General features: G+C 56.9%; 1 protein-coding gene across 11 annotated transcripts in view; it reads left to right on the top strand.

Annotated features, from left to right (window-relative positions):
- ARHGAP39 (Rho GTPase activating protein 39) overlaps nt 1–16,998 on the top strand; it is a 144,501-nt gene that overhangs the window by 112,992 nt on the left and 14,511 nt on the right. For all 11 annotated transcript variants that reach the window (XM_073999820.1, XM_045399404.2, XM_073999825.1 and 8 more), the window contains 3 exons: nt 4,165–4,248; nt 11,607–12,969; nt 14,346–14,907. In XM_073999820.1, the coding sequence (XP_073855921.1) occupies nt 4,165–4,248; nt 11,607–12,969; nt 14,346–14,907 (2,009 nt within the window). The remainder of the gene's footprint in view (nt 1–4,164; nt 4,249–11,606; nt 12,970–14,345; nt 14,908–16,998) is intronic.

Genomic DNA, 16,998 nt, shown 5'->3' with positions numbered 1-16,998 from the left:
AGAACATACATTAGTGTAAGGGTCATTTTTATTTTTGTAAAGTAATTCTGCTGTGATGAAATGCTTCATTTCAGAGTTTCTGACAACTGTGTAAGTTGAGTCTATTGTGATGAGTACTTGCTGGAGTAGTGTCGACAGAGTGCTCTGCTAGCACAGCCACGGCATTACTGCCTCAGGAACGCGACACTCATCTAGTTCAGTAGCAGAAGAGCCCACACTCCGCTGGTCCTCGAGCAGGACGCTGAAGACTCACTTGCAGAGCGTCAGTCAGGTGACCAGTCAGAAACGGCAGGAGGGACGCGCTGATACGGATACAGCAGTAGTGGAGATGTCTTCCCCTGTGTGGTTTTCCACATAGACACAGTCCGTATTTCTGGCTTTTTGTTCTGTACCATAAGTACGTGTTTGAAGATATTGACCACCAGCCAACTTCAACATTTCCCACTTGTTTTTTTATTTTGTTTTGTTTTTGAGATGGAGTCTCGTTCTGTTGCCCAGGCTGGAGTGCAGTGGCAAGATCTCAGCTCACTGCAACCTCCGCCTCCTGAGTTCAAGCAATTCTCCTGACTCAGCCTCCCGAGTAGCTGGGATTACAGACGCCCGCCACCACACCTGGCTATTTATTGTATTTTTAGTAGAGACGGGGTTTCACCATGTTGGTCAGGCTGGTCTCGAACTCTTGACCTCAAGTGATCTCCCCACCTTGGCCTCCCAAAGTGCTGGGATTACAGGCGTGAGTCACTGTGCCTGGCCACTTTGCCATTTGTTTATACAACTGATTTTAAAACATTTTTTAAATGACCTTTTTATTTGAGAAGCAGTGTACTTTCGTCATAGAAGATATGTATAATTACATAAAAGAAAATAAACACTTGTAATAGATATTAGTACTGTCTACCACAGGCCAAGCACACAAAATTCAAAATGCTCCATAATCTGGAACTTTTTGAGTGTCAACATGATGCCACAAGTGGAAAATGCCACACCTAACCTGCAGTTACAACACAGTCAGAACTTTGTTTCATGCACAGAATTATTAAACATATTATATAAAATTGCCTTCAGGTTGTGTGGATAAGATATATATGAAACATAAATGAATTTTGTATTTCGACTTGGGTCCTATTCCAAGATATCTCATTTTGTATATGTATATGTAGATATTCCAAAATCCTAAAAATCCAAAATCCAAAACATTTAAATCCCAAGCATTTTAGATAAGGGTTCATCAACCTGCATTAATTTTCTGGCATATATCCTTGAGGTTTTTAAAATATTTTACCACAACCGTATTTCAGCAGCCACGTCATATTTCTCAGTAGGAGCAATGTGCTTACCTAGTCCCTGTCGCCAGACACATGACTGGTCTCCAGCCTACTTGCTGTGTATAAAAATTTTAATCCCTGTCTCCTGAATTCTTGTATATATTTGGGTCAATACTTGGGCTTTCTGTTGCATTCCAGAATCCATCCGTCTACTAGTACCACACTGCTTTAATTATGTAGCTTTTTGGGTTTTTTTTGAGACACAGTCGCTCCGTCACCCAGGCTGCAGTGCAGTTGCATGATCTCGGCTCACTGCAAACCTCCACCTCCCGGGTTCAAGTGATTCTCCTGACACAGTGACCACAGACATGTGTCACCGTACCGGCTAGTTTTGGGGTTTGTTTGTTTGAGACGGAGTCTCACTCTGTCACCAGGCTGGAGTGTAGTTGCATGATCTCGGCTCGCTGCAAACCTCCACCTCCCAGGTTCAAACAGTTCTCCTGATACGGTGACCACAGGCATTCATCACCATACCTGGCTAGTTTTCGGGGGTATTTTGTTTCTTTTTTTTTTTTTGAGACAGAGTCTCACTCTGTCACCCAGGCTGGAGTGCAGTTGAGTGATCTCGGCTCACTGCAAGCTCCGCCTCCCAGGTTCAAGCCATTCTCCTGCCTGAGCCTCCCGAGTAGCTGGCACTACAGGTATGCACCACCACACCTGGCTAATTTTTTTATATTTTTAGTAGAGACAGGGTTTCACCATATTGCCAGGCTGGTCTCGAACTCTTGACCTTGTGATCCGCCTACCTCGGCCTCCCAAAGTGCTGGGATTATGGTGTGAGCTACCGTGCCCAGCCCTAGTTTTTGCATTTTTTGTAGAGATGAGGTTTTGCCATGTTGGCCAGGCTGGTCTTGAACTCCTGACCTCAAGTGATCCACCCACCACCTCAGCCTCCCAAAGTGCTGGGATTACAGGCATGAGCCACCATGCCCAGCCTAATTATGTAGCTTTATATTACTGTTTATATAATCCTTTCTGCGGCCGGGCACGGTGGCTCAAGCCTGTAATCCCAGCACTTTGGGAGGCCGAGACTGGCGGATCACGAGGTCAGGAGATCGAGACTATCCTGGCTAATACGGTGAAACCCCGTCTCTACTAAAAAAAAATACAAAAAAACTAGCCAGGCAAGGTGGTGGGCGCCTGTAGTCCCAGCTACTCGGGAGGCTGAGGCAGGAGAATGGCGGGAACCCGGGAGGCGGAGCTTGCAGTGAGCTGAGATCCGGCCACTGCACTCCAGCCTGGGTGACAGAGCGAGACTCCGTCTCAAAAAAAAAAAAAAAAATCCTTTCTGGATTACTTCTCAGCTATTTTTACATGGGGCTTTTTGCAGGGAGCAGAGTAGGGGATGAACATACCAAACATTCTTAAGTTCTGAAAGCACTCCTGCTGGAAATTTTTCTTCAGCTCCCTACTGTCGCCACTTAATGAAATTATTACTAGAATTATATGGCTGGGCGTGGTGGCTCACGCCTGTAATCCCAGCACTTTGGGAGGCCAAGGCAGGTGGATCACCTGATGTCAGGAGTTCGAGACTAGCCTGACCAACATGGCAAAACCCTGTCTCTAATAAAAACACAAAAATTAGCCAGGCGTGGTGGCAGGGGCCTATAGTCCCAGCTACTTGGGAGGCCAAAGCAGGAGAATTGCTTGAACCTGGGAGATGGAGGTTGCAGTGAGCCAAAATCAAGATTGCACCACTGCACTCAAGCCAGGATGAGAGAGTGAGACTCCATCCCCCCGCCAAAAAAAAAAAAAAAAAAAAAGACATTAAATGTATTAACTAATTTAGAAAGAAGTCATCTCTTTATGTTTATTGAATTTTCCCATTCAGGAGTGTGTTTCTCTGTTATGTATTCAGGTCTTCCTTTGTGTGTCTCAACAAGACTTGACAGTTTCATTCACATTGATACAGCACATTCCTCACTGACCTGTGCCTAGTACTTTTGTTGTTTTAATAAAGGTGGGCTTGGTTTCCAGCCAGTCGCCACCACACAGCACAGCCTCTGATGGCAGGTGGCATGTAAGCGAAGTCCCCACACTGCTGCTCGTTGCTCATTCGATTGCTTTAATTTCTCTAGGCTGACAACTGATGATCAGTTTTATGTCTTCCTTTCCAATATTTGAATCTTTTATGGGTTTTTTTTTTTTTTCTTGTCCAAATGCATTGCCTAGCACTTCCAATATTGTATTAAACAATGGTGGTAAGGATAAATAATTCTTGCCCTGACTTTCATGGGTTTGCTCTCAGCCTTTTGCCACTGAATACGCTGAGGGCCTTGAGTTTAATTTGGATATTCTTAATCAGATTAAGTAAATTTTCTTCTACTTCTGGACTACTGAGAGTTGTTTTAAATCATAAATACTTACGGTTTGATCACATACCTGTGAATATCTGTCGGGATAATCGCCTACTCAGCCATTCATTTCACAGATATTTGTTATGTTCCAGACCCTGACCTTCAGCAGTCACAGTCTCCAAGGGTATTTCTAACCAAACTTCCTTCCCAGGTCATCTTTTTATGTCTGGCTGAAGCTGTGATTCTCACTAACCCCATCTCTGTGCCCTTAGAACAGCAGCCCTAGCTCCAGTGGTTCAAGCTTCTGAAATCCAGGTGTCCCAGGCGCCCCCGGCCTCTGGATGGGCCACAGTGGTGTGTCCCTGCTGGAAGGAGGTGGACTCAGGGCAGAAGATGAAGAATCCAGCCTGTGGGCAGGAACCAGGTTATTTCTAGGAAATCGAGGTGGCAGTGCCACATTCTTAAGTCAGGGAGAGGCTGGTTATGGTATTTTTAAATGATTGCACTTACATTCATGTCTCTTTCATTTTACTGTATTTCAGTTCTTCACCACCAGGAGTGTTCCTTGAGAAGGACTATGAGATTTACCGGGATTACAGCGCGGACGGCCAGCTTCTTCACTACAGGTAGAACCCGTGTCTCAGGCGTGGCCCTGTTTGCTGATGGGAGGATGGGCTCCTCAGCGAGCCAGGTTCACTGCGAGCGGGAGGTGCGTGGCGCGTAGCAGCAACACCACAGGGCCAGAGCTAGAAAGGCCGTAGAGGCCACAGTGCCAGGGGCCTGGGCAGAAGCCCCTTAGAGTTGCCCCAGGCCCATTGGCAGCCCCTGTCTAGGAACTTTGTCTCTGCCTAGCTTAGGCAGCCTGGAGCCTGAGGGGCTTCCCTCCTGCTGGTGGAGCGGCAAAGCGCTGGAGGGTCCTCAGTTAGGTCCACCCCTGGCAGCTCAGGCCACACGTGCCAAAGCACTTGCCAGGCCCTTCTGGAAGGTTGGCGCTAGTCACAGTGGAGAGGTGGGCTTTGGCTTCCAGTAGTCCTGGGTCAGCCTCACAGACTGCTGGAAGGTTCTGGAGACTCCCCTCAAGACCTACTGCCTTCACACTGGGCGGGCAGGGAGCTCCCTCCACCTCCCAGGATGTCCAGGCAGGGGCAGGCACCTGGATTTCTCCTCTTTGGCCAAGAGATGACCAGTTGGCTGCGGGAGATGCAGGGCCAGGGCCAGCTGCTGTTTCTGTAGGGGGGTGGGTGTCCACAGCACGGACCACCCAGGAGCACTGTGGTGCTGGGGAGGAAATGGAGGACCCGAGGGGGCTCTGGCATTTTGCACAGACGATTGAACGGCTGGAGCTTGGAAGTGGTGATGGTTTGTTTCTTACGTTTGTGTTTGTTGAACATTAGGGTTGCGGCAGGGATTTAGAGCCTGCCCTGGTCCCAGCAGTGTGTCTGTTGGATGGAGGACAGGTTTTATAGCCTTCCCGAGCTTCCGTTTCCTCATCAGTGAGATGGATCTGGGCAGCTAACTGGTCAGTGCAAAGTGACAGAGCTCGTAGTGGAAGGACCACCCCCACTGTGGCAGGTCAGGTCCTGGCTCTGGTCACCAGCCTTGGGGCTTCCTGCAGACCCAGCATGTGCTTAGCGGACCAGCACGACTGCATCCTTCATGATGGACGGGCCCCCCTGGTCTTTGTTTGCCAGGCACCGCCTCAGCTCTGCCATCACCAGGGCACCATTCTCCCCAGAATCAAGAGTCTGACTCACTGGCAGTATCCCTGAGCTCATCTGCGGCTCCCACAGAGCTTTCAGGGAAGCAGGTGTCCCAGGTGAGGTGAGGAGGACCTTCTGGCCTCTCTGGGGATGTCAGGAGTGGGGATGGGTTGCTGAGCTAACCCCGCCCCAGCGTCCTGCTCCTCACACCTGCCAGGCCATTCTGGTGGCTCAGCCTCCTTCAGTCCCATGGAGCCAACTCTGGCCCCACGAGCTGACATACCAGGTGTTGGTCTCCACGAAGGTCCAAGGATCCTCCTGGAGGTCCGCAGTGCTCGCAACCCTCCAGTGGCTGCGCTTCCTGTGTCTTCTGCCTCTGCTGTGCCTTTGGCCCCTCTCAGGGGCTGGCACCTTTCACCTGGCTGGCGATTCAGCCTGATGAAGATCTCTGTTCAGACCACGAGTGTGTCCATGTGCTGGCCAGGCCCCCCTGACACAGGGCCAGCAGCTGCACCTCTGGGCCGTAAACTAATGGTTGGGAGGAGACAGCCCACATCGAGCTCTGTGTGGGGCATTGGGCTCCCTCTGGACCTGGCAGGGAGCAGAGGCCTTGCCACTGCATTGGGCGGCCCAGCCCAGCGTTTGCTGTGAGTAGTGCTGTGCATCCCTGAGGGCGATCCCTGGCCCTTGGCCAGTGTGGTGGTGGCAGCCTGGCCTCCTCCAGTGACCTAGTTGGTGGCTGCTCCACACCAGGCAGCTTGGCCACCTCCTCGTGCCCCTCCCCTGTCGCTGTCGTCCTGTCACTGAGACCTTGGGACAGAGGTTCAGTGGTGTCTGGAAGAAGAAGACACTGGGTCCACAGGGGGATGAGGGAGGCCTGCCGGTGTGCAGCAGCAGGGCACTGCCTCGGGGGGATTTCCGCACCCTGGGGTGATGCATGCATGTCTGGGGCGGCAGTGCCCTGGGGTGATATATGCATGTTTAGCTGGAAAGGTGGAGCAGGGCCGGGAAGTGGATAGCCAGACCCTGTCCTGAGACGTTCTCAGTCCTTTTTTGCTGAAACCTGCGTGCTCTGTGTGTTCTCATGATGCATGGATGTGAGACTCACGCTTGCCAGATTGGCACTTGTAGATTGGTTGAGAGCAGGCACCCAGTGGAATCTGCCAAGCCAGTTCTTCCTATGATCTAGGGCTTCTGGAAGGAGGGAACTTATCTTCCTTGGGGAGTCAGTGAGAGGGCCTGCCATGCAGCAAGCTGGGCACAATTACAGACCGTGCCAACATCTCCTGGAGTGGAATGTTGAGTGTGCCAGGGTTCCATTGTGGCCGCTGGTAAGAGATACCGCCCTCAGCCAACCTGGACTCCCATCAGGAGTGAAGCTTCCCTCTGGACATGCTGGAGGCCTAGGTGTGAGCTGCCACAGCCATGCGGGTGCTTCTGGGAAGTGGGAGGAGAGCTGGTGTCCAGCCCCATGCCAGCCCCGCAGGGGCTGAGAGCAGAACAGATGAGAGCCAGCCAGGCCTGCTGGGCTCAGGAGGCCTTGGAAGCCCCACTCTGCCCCCAGAGCATGCCTGGTGCTTCCTTTCACAAGTTGCCATCAGCATAATGGACCAGTGTGATGCCATGTGAGATGGCAAGAAATAAAGTCCCTGTGAAATAAATTATATGGACGCAGTTCACTCAGGAAAAAGAAATTATAAACAAAAGCCAGGGAGCTAACCCAGCCCTGAGTTGCAGCGAAGGCGTACTATTACCTCAGCCTGGTAAAAGCACGTTGCTTCTGGTGTTCTCCGCATACTGAGATAGGAAAAAACAGAGAAGTCCCACCAGCTTGATACCAGCACTCAGGCTATCAAGAGACCACACCTAGAACAGCAGGGATAGCAGTGGGGTCGCCCTGGCAGGCAGCCTGGCAGGGTCACGCCCAGAGGGAACACAGATGAGTGTGAGGTCACAGGGGACCCCGGGCCTGGAGGAGTGAAGTTGTTTTTCTTTTTTTTTTTTGAGACGGAGTCTCGCTCTGTCGCCCAGGTTGGAGTGCAGTGGCGCGATCTCGGCTCACTGCAAGCTCCGCCTCCCGGGTTCACGCCATTCTCCTGCCTCAGCCTCCCGAGTAGCTGGGACTACAGGCGCCCACAACCGCGCCCGGCTAATTTTTTGTATTTTTAGTAGAGACGGGGTTTCACCGTGGTCTCGATCTCCTGACCTTGTGATCCGCCCGCCTCGGCCTCCCAAAGTGCTGGGATTACAGGCGTGAGCCACCGCGCCCGGCGTGAAGTTGTTTTTCAAGCAGAATTTCAGACGTATGGTTTCTTGTTCTGTGTGAGTATAACTGTGTCTGTACTTAGGAACTTTGGCGGAGTGTTTTCCTCGGAAACCTGCAGCATTGGGTTGGGAGCCTGTCAGCTGCTGCCACTGCCCACTTCTCCCAGCTCCATCCAGGCTTTGCATGCACAGCAGCTGTTTCGTAGAAGCGAAAGCAACAGGGAAGCGCTTCTGGCTGTGGTTTTGTTTCTGCTTTGGTTTCTGTGCAGCACTCCCAATTCTTCCTCCAAAAATAGGCTCTGGGAGAAACAGCCCTCAGGGCCCTGAGTGTCATCCTGTCCTCTGTCACTGAGTCTGCCCTGCCCGCCTGACTTCAGCATTTTCAGAGGCCACGACCGCTCTTAAGATTTTCCAACTTCCCTTGCAGTTTGGAAGTGTCCACTGAACAGCCTGTGTTGTGATGTTTGATTTCTGTTTTATTGAGAGATGGGGGAGATGGTCTTTCTGCACTGGTGCCCCTGCCCTACAGAGAGGTATGGCAGGGAGGGTGAGGAGGAGAAGGACAGGTTAGAGAAGGGGGAGGAGAGAGAGGCCTGGGGTTCCACTTGCCCCAGAGACATGGGAACGAGCTGGGCTCAGGAAGAGGGGCTGTGAAGGCCCGTCAGGGAGGCTGGACGGGCTGAAAGGGCAGACATTGCCCAGGAGGAAGCCCAGCAAGGGCAGCTGAGCCATGGGTGCTGTTCAGTGCTCCCCGGGGGCCCAGGACAAGCTCAGCCAACTAGGGGTGAGAATTACAGTCGGCGGGGCCTGGAGACTGGATGTGATTTGGGGGAGCTGAGGAGAAGGGCCAGGCAATGGGGTTGAGGAAACGCAGGCTCAGGAGCTGCCCCAGGGAGAGAGCGGAGCTGCCTAGATGGCAGAAGGGTGGGTGGGGCAGAGCGAGAGACCTCTTAAGAGACACTCTGGGCACCATGGGGCATGGTCCTCACCTAGCGTGGTCCTCACCTAGCTGCCACTGGGTCTGCGCTGCATGGCCTGGGGAGAGTGTCTGGGTCTCTCGGGGCTTCCCCATCTGTGACTCCGGTGCTCGGTGCTCGGCACAGGCCTCGGCCTGCATTGAGGAGGTGCTTGGCACACACGCGTGGCAGTGCCAGCCTCCTCCCCTGGCCAGGTGGGATCATCAGCATGGGGGCAGGTCCTCTGGCCTTCTTACCTTTCTTCATCTCTGCCCCAACTGAGCAGAACCCCTGTCCGTTCCTGGGATAGAGTGTGGCATCTGACCAGCAAGCCTTTCCCGTGCCCTCACCTCCCATCACACTTACCCCACCCTCCGGCCGCCTGCCAGCCCCCCATCCTCCCTCAGCAACCCTAGACGGACAGCAGAAAGGCTCCTCCCTGGGGACACAGCAGGGCACCCTGTGCTGGGACCGTGTGCCAGCCCTTCCCTGTTAAGTGGTAAAAAGAGTCACAGATATGCGAAACTGATGGTTCACATTTACCAAGGGTTTTCTGTGTCAGTGCTGAGCTCAGGGCCTTACTACATGCACATTGTTTTGTTGAATCTTCATCATAACTGAGAAGGAAACTGAGGCAGAAAGATATTAAGTGAAATCTGAGCTTTTGCAGCCACAGAGCAACAGACTGGAGTTCAACCCCAGATCTCCCGAACTCTGGAGCCCGTCACCCCTCAGTGTCCCCAGGCCATGGAGGGGTTGACACCACAGCTGGCCCTCAGGGTTTGGTGGCCCCTGCCATACTGGCTGTCACCATCCACTCTGCCTCGCTAGCCCCTGGTGTCAGGTTGGGAGCAGCTTCCAGCAGCCATGAGCAGAAATCCCAGGAACAGGCACCTGCACTCTGCCCCTGGCTGCTGCCCTGACTTCTCGCCTGGGTGGTGTGGCCATGCTGAGCAGGCACACAGCCCAGTGTTCTGGAGCAGGTTGCCGCCCGGCCAGCAGGTCAGGGCGTGCCATGTCTTCCTGGTCTTGCCTCAGCAACCCCCCAGGCAATGGAGAATGTGGCCTTGTCCAGAAAGACCCCACATCAATCAGAGGGACACAACTGGCTTGTAAAATGTGTGGGGTTTCTACTTTTTTTGTTGTTTGTTTTAGAGATGGGGTCTCACTGTGTTGCCCAGGCTGGTCTCAAACTCCTGGCTTCAAGTGATCCTCCCACCTCAGCCTCCCCAAGTGCTGGAATTACAGATGTGAGCCAGCATGCCTGGCCAAATTCCTGGGGCTCTTTTTATTTTTATTTATTTATTTTTTTTTAGATAGGGTCTCACTCTGTCACCCAGGCTGGAGAGCAGTGGTGCAATCATGGCTCACTGCAGCTTTGGCCTCCCTGAGCTTAAGCGATCCTCCCGCCCCAGCTTCCTGAGTAGCTGGGACTACAGGAGCACACCACCATATTCAGCTAATTGGTTTTTGTTTTTATAGAAATGGGGACTTGCTCTGCTGCCTGGGCTGGTCTTGAACCCCTGGACTCAAGTGATCCTCCTGCCTCAGCTTCCCAAAGTCTTTGGATTACAGACGTGAGCCACCGTTCCCAGCCATTCCCTATTTTTAAGCTACCTCGTTTGTAGTATTTTGTTATAGAAGCCTGAATGGACTAAGACAGTCCATTTAAGAGCAGATTAAACGTAGCTAAATAGAAAAGTAGTAAACTGGAAGGCAGCTGAGAAGAAAATATTCTGAAGTGTGGAGCTGCCAAGCAATGGAAACTGCTGCAGAACACGCATGAAAACCACGCGGGGCTGGGCGAGGTGGCTCACGCCTGTAATCCCAGCACTTTGGGAGGCCGAGGTGGGCGGATCACAAGGTCAGGAGTTCGAGACCAGCCTGGCCAACATGATGAAACCCCATCTCTCTACTAAAAATACAAAAATTAACTGGGTGTGTTGGCACATGCCTGTAATCCCAGCTACTCGGGAGGCTGAGGCAGGAGAATCACTTGAACTTGGGAGGTGGAAGTTGCAGTGAGGCAAGACTGTGCCACTGCACTCCAGCCCAGCAGCAGAGCGAGACTCTGTCTCAAAAAACCAAAACCAAACCACGTGGTGTACAGTAAGAAAGAGTGCAGTTGGATTCCCAGAAGAGAGGAGAGAGGAAACGGGGTAAAAGTAACATTTGGAAACTGTAGAAGACGTCAGGCCCCAGGTGTACAAAGTGCTATGCATCCCAAATAGAGAACCACACCCAAGTGGCCTCCAGGAGATGGAAGGTTGTAGAGGGGCCCCTCATCTCTCCCTGGCAGCATCCTGGGTCCAGCACCCTGCATGGCAGGCACGGCTGTGGACACAGGACCAGTGCTGACCTTGGGCCTCCAGGGGTGGAGCACGTGTGGGCATTGCTTCTGCAGTGCTGCCCAGGGCAGGGTCTCCCTTGTTGCGGAGGAGGGAGTGGGGCTCATGCACTGGGTTGGGAGGACTGGTGGGGACGCAGACAGCGTGACTCCGGGAACTGCGGTGCCCTCAGCCAGGCGCGGGTGTTAGTGGAACTTGCAGATGTTGGAGTGAGCGTGTGACGGGCGGGGTCAGAGGAGGACAGTCCGTCTTTTTGGAGCTCACAGGAGCTCCCAGTTGGAAAATGGGGCCGTGGGATGCTGGTGGTGTGTGGGATGCTGGTGGTGTGCCCTGCTCCTGCTGGGCTCACCTGGACCGCTGGGACAGGTCCAACGCCACCGCTCAGCAGGAACACAGGGCCCGGGAGCCTGCCTGGCGGCCCAGGCAGCTCGGAGGACACTTGCACAGCATCCACAGTAAGGGCCGCGGTAAGGCCGCCCCCTGTTGTAGTTACAGAAGCAGCTCTGTGCCCGGTCAGGGGCTGGGATCAGAGCAGACAGACGCCTGGTCGTGGGCGGCAGCTCCAGGAGAGCCCCAGAGGGAGGGCTGTGAGGGCTGGGCCAGGGCAGGTGTGAGGGGCTCCAGGGCACAGGGCCCCAGTGAGGAAAGCGTACAACAGAGGGTTCGTGGGAGCCGCAGGCAGGCAGTCACCTGTGCCCGTCCACCCCCCACGCAGGACCTCCTCGCTGCGGTGGAACTTGGGTGCCAAAGAGCGCATGCTCATCAAGGTCGCTGACCGCGAGCCCAGCTTTCTCGCCGCCCAGGGCAATGGCTACGCCCCAGACGGCCCGCCTGGGGTCCGCTCGCGCAGACCCTCCGGCAGCCAGCACTCGCCCAGCCTGCAGACCTTCGCCCCGGAGGCTGACGGCACCATCTTCTTCCCAGAGAGGAGGCCGTCACCCTTCCTGAAGAGGGCCGAGCTACCCGGGAGCAGCTCCCCGCTGCTGGCCCAGCCCCGAAAGCCCTCCGGGGACTCGCAGCCCTCTTCCCCGCGCTATGGCTATGAGCCCCCGCTCTACGAGGAGCCCCCAGTGGAGTACCAGGCCCCCATCTACGATGAGCCCCCCATGGACGTGCAGTTCGAGGCTGGCGGGGGCTACCAGGCCGGCTCTCCCCAGCGGTCCCCGGGCCGCAAGCCCCGGCCGTTCCTCCAGCCCAACAAGCAGGGTCCGCCTTCGCCCTGCCAGCAGCTGGTGCTCACCAAGCAGAAGTGCCCCGAGCGCTTCCTGAGCCTGGAGTACAGTCCGGCCGGCAAGGAGTACGTGCGGCAGCTGGTCTATGTGGAGCAGGCGGGCTCCAGCCCCAAGCTGCGCGCCGGCCCGCGGCACAAGTACGCGCCCAACCCCGGCGGGGGTTCCTACTCCCTGCAGCCCAGCCCCTGCCTGCTGAGGGACCAGCGCCTGGGCGTCAAGTCCGGAGACTACAGCACCATGGAGGGACCTGAGCTGCGGCACAGCCAGCCGCCCACGCCGCTGCCACAGGCCCAGGAGGACGCCATGTCCTGGTCCAGCCAGCAGGACACCTTGTCCTCCACAGGCTACTCCCCGGGCACGCGCAAGCGAAAGAGCAGAAAGCCCTCTCTGTGCCAAGCCACCAGTGCCACCCCCACCGAGGGCCCCGGGGACCTGCTTGTGGAGCAGCCCCTGGCGGAGGAACAGCCCCCGTGCGGGACCAGCCTCGCTCCTGTGAAGCGAGCGGAAGGTGAGGCCGACGGGGCGCGGGGCGCGGCCGAGCCCTTCCTGGCACAGGCTCGGCTGGCCTGGGAGGCACAGCAGGCCCATTTCCACATAAAGCAGAGGAGCAGCTGGGACTCCCAGCAGGACGGCTCTGGCTACGAGAGCGACGGCGCCCTGCCACTGCCCATGCCCGGGCCGGTGGTGCGGGCCTTCAGCGAGGACGAGGCGCTGGCCCAGCAGGAGAACAAGCACTGGAGGAGGGGTACCTTCGAGAAGCTCGGCTTCCCCCAGATCCTACTGGAGAAGAGCATCTCCGTGCAGACCAACCTGGCCTCGCCAGAGCCCTACCTCCACCCCTCACAGGTGAGGGCCCTGCGGGTGGAGCTGAGCCTGAGGGCCTGGGGCTAAGGCCTGGGGCCAGCGCAGTCAGAGTGGGCCCCGTGGGCTGGGCACAGGAGACCTGGCGTCCAGGGCGTGCACACAGCACGCAGAGTTTTGAAGCCCTGTGTCTCCGGGGCCCTGGGCACTCCAGCAGGCTGTCACAGCTGAGCCGGGAGTCCATGAGGAGGCCGCCGTGGGGTGTGGGCTGCTGGGGGTTCCCTGGCAGTGCCTTCCTCATCCTGGGGGCACCTGGGAGCTGGAGGCCACACCCTGACTCCAGCAACAGAACAGAGGCAGCCTCAGCAGACTGGGAGGGTGGCGGCCACCAGAGCCGTGGCCGGGGCTCCTGAGGAGCGGGCAGCCAGGGTGTCGGGGGCTCCCTGGTGTTTCTCAATGCCAGTCTCCGAGGCTCCCTCGGGTAGGAAGAACTGCTGAGGGGTCAGAGGCCCCAGGAATTCAGGGATGTTGCACCCAGCCTGGGGCCTCTGGCACGTTCCCCACCTGGCTCCTGGAGCTGAAGGAGGCCAGATCCCGTGGAGGCCACGTGCACCTCTGTCCAGCATCTCCGTCCTTGTTCTCACCTCCTGACCCTGGCCTTTCACACTGGTCGGCTGCAGACACAGGAAGCCTCTGCCTCACGGGGTGAGGCAGAGGGCAGGCCTAGCGTCTGAGGACCCAGGAGGGTGGAGGAGGAACCCAGGGAGCTTCCTGGGGTGGGGAGGCCTTGAGGGCCTGGGTGGCCTCCATAGTCTCCAGGATGGAGACCTCAGAACACCTTCCAGGCTGTGCTTTTGTCCACTGCTCAAGATGCAGGAGGACAAGAGGGCAGAGATGCCCAGGGTGCGTGGACCAGGGTCCTCTCAGAGCAGCAGGCAGGGAGGGGCCTCCTGGAGGTTGGCCTGGGGTGAAGGCTGGAGGAAGGGCCTGGGGTCACAGCAGTGAAGGGATTGGGAACCAGACAGCGCTTTTACCTGGTGTGAACTGCAGGCTTCCGTGCCTGAACAAGGGTACTGACACTTCTCAGGGGGTGGCAGAGTAAGGTCAGCCCCCTGGGGATGCCAGCGGATGCTCCCCTTCCTCCTGCTTCACCCTCAGCCAGGTCACCTGGGTCACCCATCAGCAGGCTGCCTTGCCACACCTTGGCAGTACAGGGCTCCAGAGCCCCAGCCGCATCTGTGGACAGGCTGGGCTCCCCTGGGCCTCCCCCTCAGGCAGCCTTGTGGTGAGCAGGGCAGGCCTCTCACCTGACTGGCTCTGGTGGGGCTGCAGCTCACACTTCTGGGGACTGTGGCCCAGTGAGCCCAACTGCCTGGCCCTCCTCCACCCCCTAACAGCCCAGCCCCATTTGTCCTTCTCAGTCTGAGGACCTCGGTGCCTGTGCCCAGTTTGAGAGCAGCCGGCAGAGCCGCAGCGGCATTCCCAGCGCCAGCTGCGTCTTCCCCACCTTCACGCTGCGCAAGCCCTCCTCGGAGACGGACATCGAGAACTGGGCCTCCAAGCACTTCAACAAGCACACTCAGGGCCTCTTCCGGCGGAAGGTGTCCATCGCCAACATGCTGGCCTGGAGCAGCGAGTCCATCAAGAAGCCCATGATCGTGACAAGCGACCGGCACGTGAAGAAGGAGGCCTGCGAGCTCTTCAAGCTGATTCAAATGTACATGGGTGACCGGCGGGCCAAGGCCGACCCGCTGCACGTGGCCCTGGAGGTCGCCACCAAGGGCTGGAGCGTGCAGGGCCTGCGGGACGAGCTCTACATCCAGCTGTGCCGGCAGACCACTGAGAACTTCCGCCTGGAGAGCCTGGCCCGCGGCTGGGAGCTCATGGCCATCTGCCTAGCCTTTTTCCCGCCCACTCCCAAGTTCCACTCCTACCTGGAAGGCTACATCTACCGACACATGGACCCCGTCAATGACACCAAAGGTAAGGCCATGCACGGGCTCTGCCTCCAGCTCAGGTAAGGGCAGTGGAGAGGGCTCCTACTGTGCTGGGCGGCAGCTGGTGAAGTCCCTGGCAGCCCTCCACACAGGGCTGTGGCTTGACACACACCTCCCGAAACACCCCACACCCTGTGTGGCCTCTTTCTGGAGCCCCACCTAGCACTGAGGCGAAGAGCTCCGGAGCCCTGGCAGACACGAGGGCGTGGGACCTTGATGGCTGCATCCACTCTGCTCCAAGCCCACCACGGCCAGTCCCGCTCCCTGACAAGGGCAGGCACGAAGAGGCTGAGGGCAGAGCAGCCGTGGTCAGGCCCCTGCATGCCTGCTGCACTCGCCTTCTGCCATCCATGGCCTAGAGGGGTTACTACCCTGGCAAGACCCAGGTTGTCTGTTCTGGGCATGATCCTGGCAGAAGGCTCCTGTGAGCAGGCAGCGGCTCAGTGACCGCGGCTCACATGCAGGTCATGCAGCACCTGAGCTGCCCCGAAGCTGCCCCATGGGGTCGTAAGTTGGAGCTGTCAACCCATCCTGATGGCTGCCTGGGGCAACGTGGGAGGCCAGAGTCTGCCCAGGGCTCTCCAAGACGATGCTTCAGGTGTGCTGGGCCCAGGCCATGGTGCCGTCAGCCAGACAGCCCTGTGTCTGCAGCAAGCCGCCCTCTACCTCACATTGTGGGTATCTGCAGGGCACAGCCACAGAACTGATGTCCAGAAATGCATGCACGCACACACACATGCACGCATGCACACACACCCTCCAGGTCAGACATGTCATGGACTGTTCTGTGGTAGTGAGAGCCCACCCTGGTCTGGCCTTTGCCTCTGCAGAGATTGAGCCCCTGGTCAGGGCCTTGCTGGGCTTTACCCCTATTACCCCCAGCCCAGGTGTGGGGAAGGTGGCTCACAAGCTGCTGTGGGCACAGAGGCAGGGTGGAGGCCACAGGGCAATGGGAGGTTCCTGGGGACAGTGTTGGGTGTAGGCACCACCCAGTCCGTCAGCTGTTTGTGGGGAGATTTTGGAAGCCATGCAGTTTCACCCGACTTTTCAACACAAAATCACAGCAGAGGCAGAGCTTGGCAGGCGGCTGGGCTCTGCATGTGCAGAGGGGGACCAGAGCAGGGTGCCAGGCAGGCTGGGCTGGCCCGTGAAGCCCAGTCCCTGGTCCTGGGCCCTTCAAGAAGCAGGTGAAGTCCTAGGGGCTGTGCTCCTGTTGGCGTTGCAGTTCACCTCCTCGCCCTCTTCCAGAAGGGCCTGGGAATGTCGTGCCTGAGCTGGAGGCTGTGGAACTGAGCCCCTGCTGCTCAGCACAGCATGCAGCCCACAGTGGGTACCCAAGAGTAGGCAAGTGAAGGGCCAGGAGACAGCCAGACAAAGGCCTGAGATTCCTTGGGCCCATCTTGGGCCAGCTGCCCAGCCAGTGTGTGGCGGGGCCTTTTCTGCTGTAAGTAGAGGCTGTGGCCTCCTAGAGGAGTGTGTGCTCCAGGCCACTGCCCTTCACACGTAGGCTCATGTGCCTTTGTCCTCGTATCTTATAGCTGTGGGGTCCTGGCCTGCATGGAAAAAGGAATCAGGCTTCAACCTGGGTGGCCATGGCTTCAGAGCTCTGCCAAGGAAGGCCCATGAAGGCCAAGAGCACTGTCTGGGTTGGAGCGACAGCAGGGCTGGGGCTCTGTGCAGTCCCACTGGCAGGCAGCCTGCATCTTGGCTGTGGTACTATGGCCACCCTCACAGCCAGAACCCCATCTCCAGCCCCAGGGTCCACTCCTAGGTTCATCTGTCAGGGTCCCTGATTGACCCTGAGCCCAGAGGAGAGGCCTCTACATACACGGTGGCCATCCCTTCCCAAATGAGCCTCATACCCTTCCAGCCAGCCTCCTACTGCTCAGAAAGACAGGCCCAGCCAGGCACAGCGGCTCACACCTGGAGTCCCAGCCAGGCACAGCGGCTCACACCTGGAGTCCCAGCCAGGCACAGCGGCTCACACCTGGAGTCCCAGCCAGGCACAGCGGCTCACACCTGGAGTCCCAGCCAGGCACAGCGGCTCACACCTGGAGTCCCAGCCAGGCACAGCGGC

This window comes from Macaca fascicularis, chromosome 8, assembly GCF_037993035.2.
Source record: "Macaca fascicularis isolate 582-1 chromosome 8, T2T-MFA8v1.1".
NCBI lineage: Eukaryota > Metazoa > Chordata > Mammalia > Primates > Cercopithecidae > Macaca > Macaca fascicularis.
This window is presented reverse-complemented; position numbering and strand designations above follow the sequence as displayed.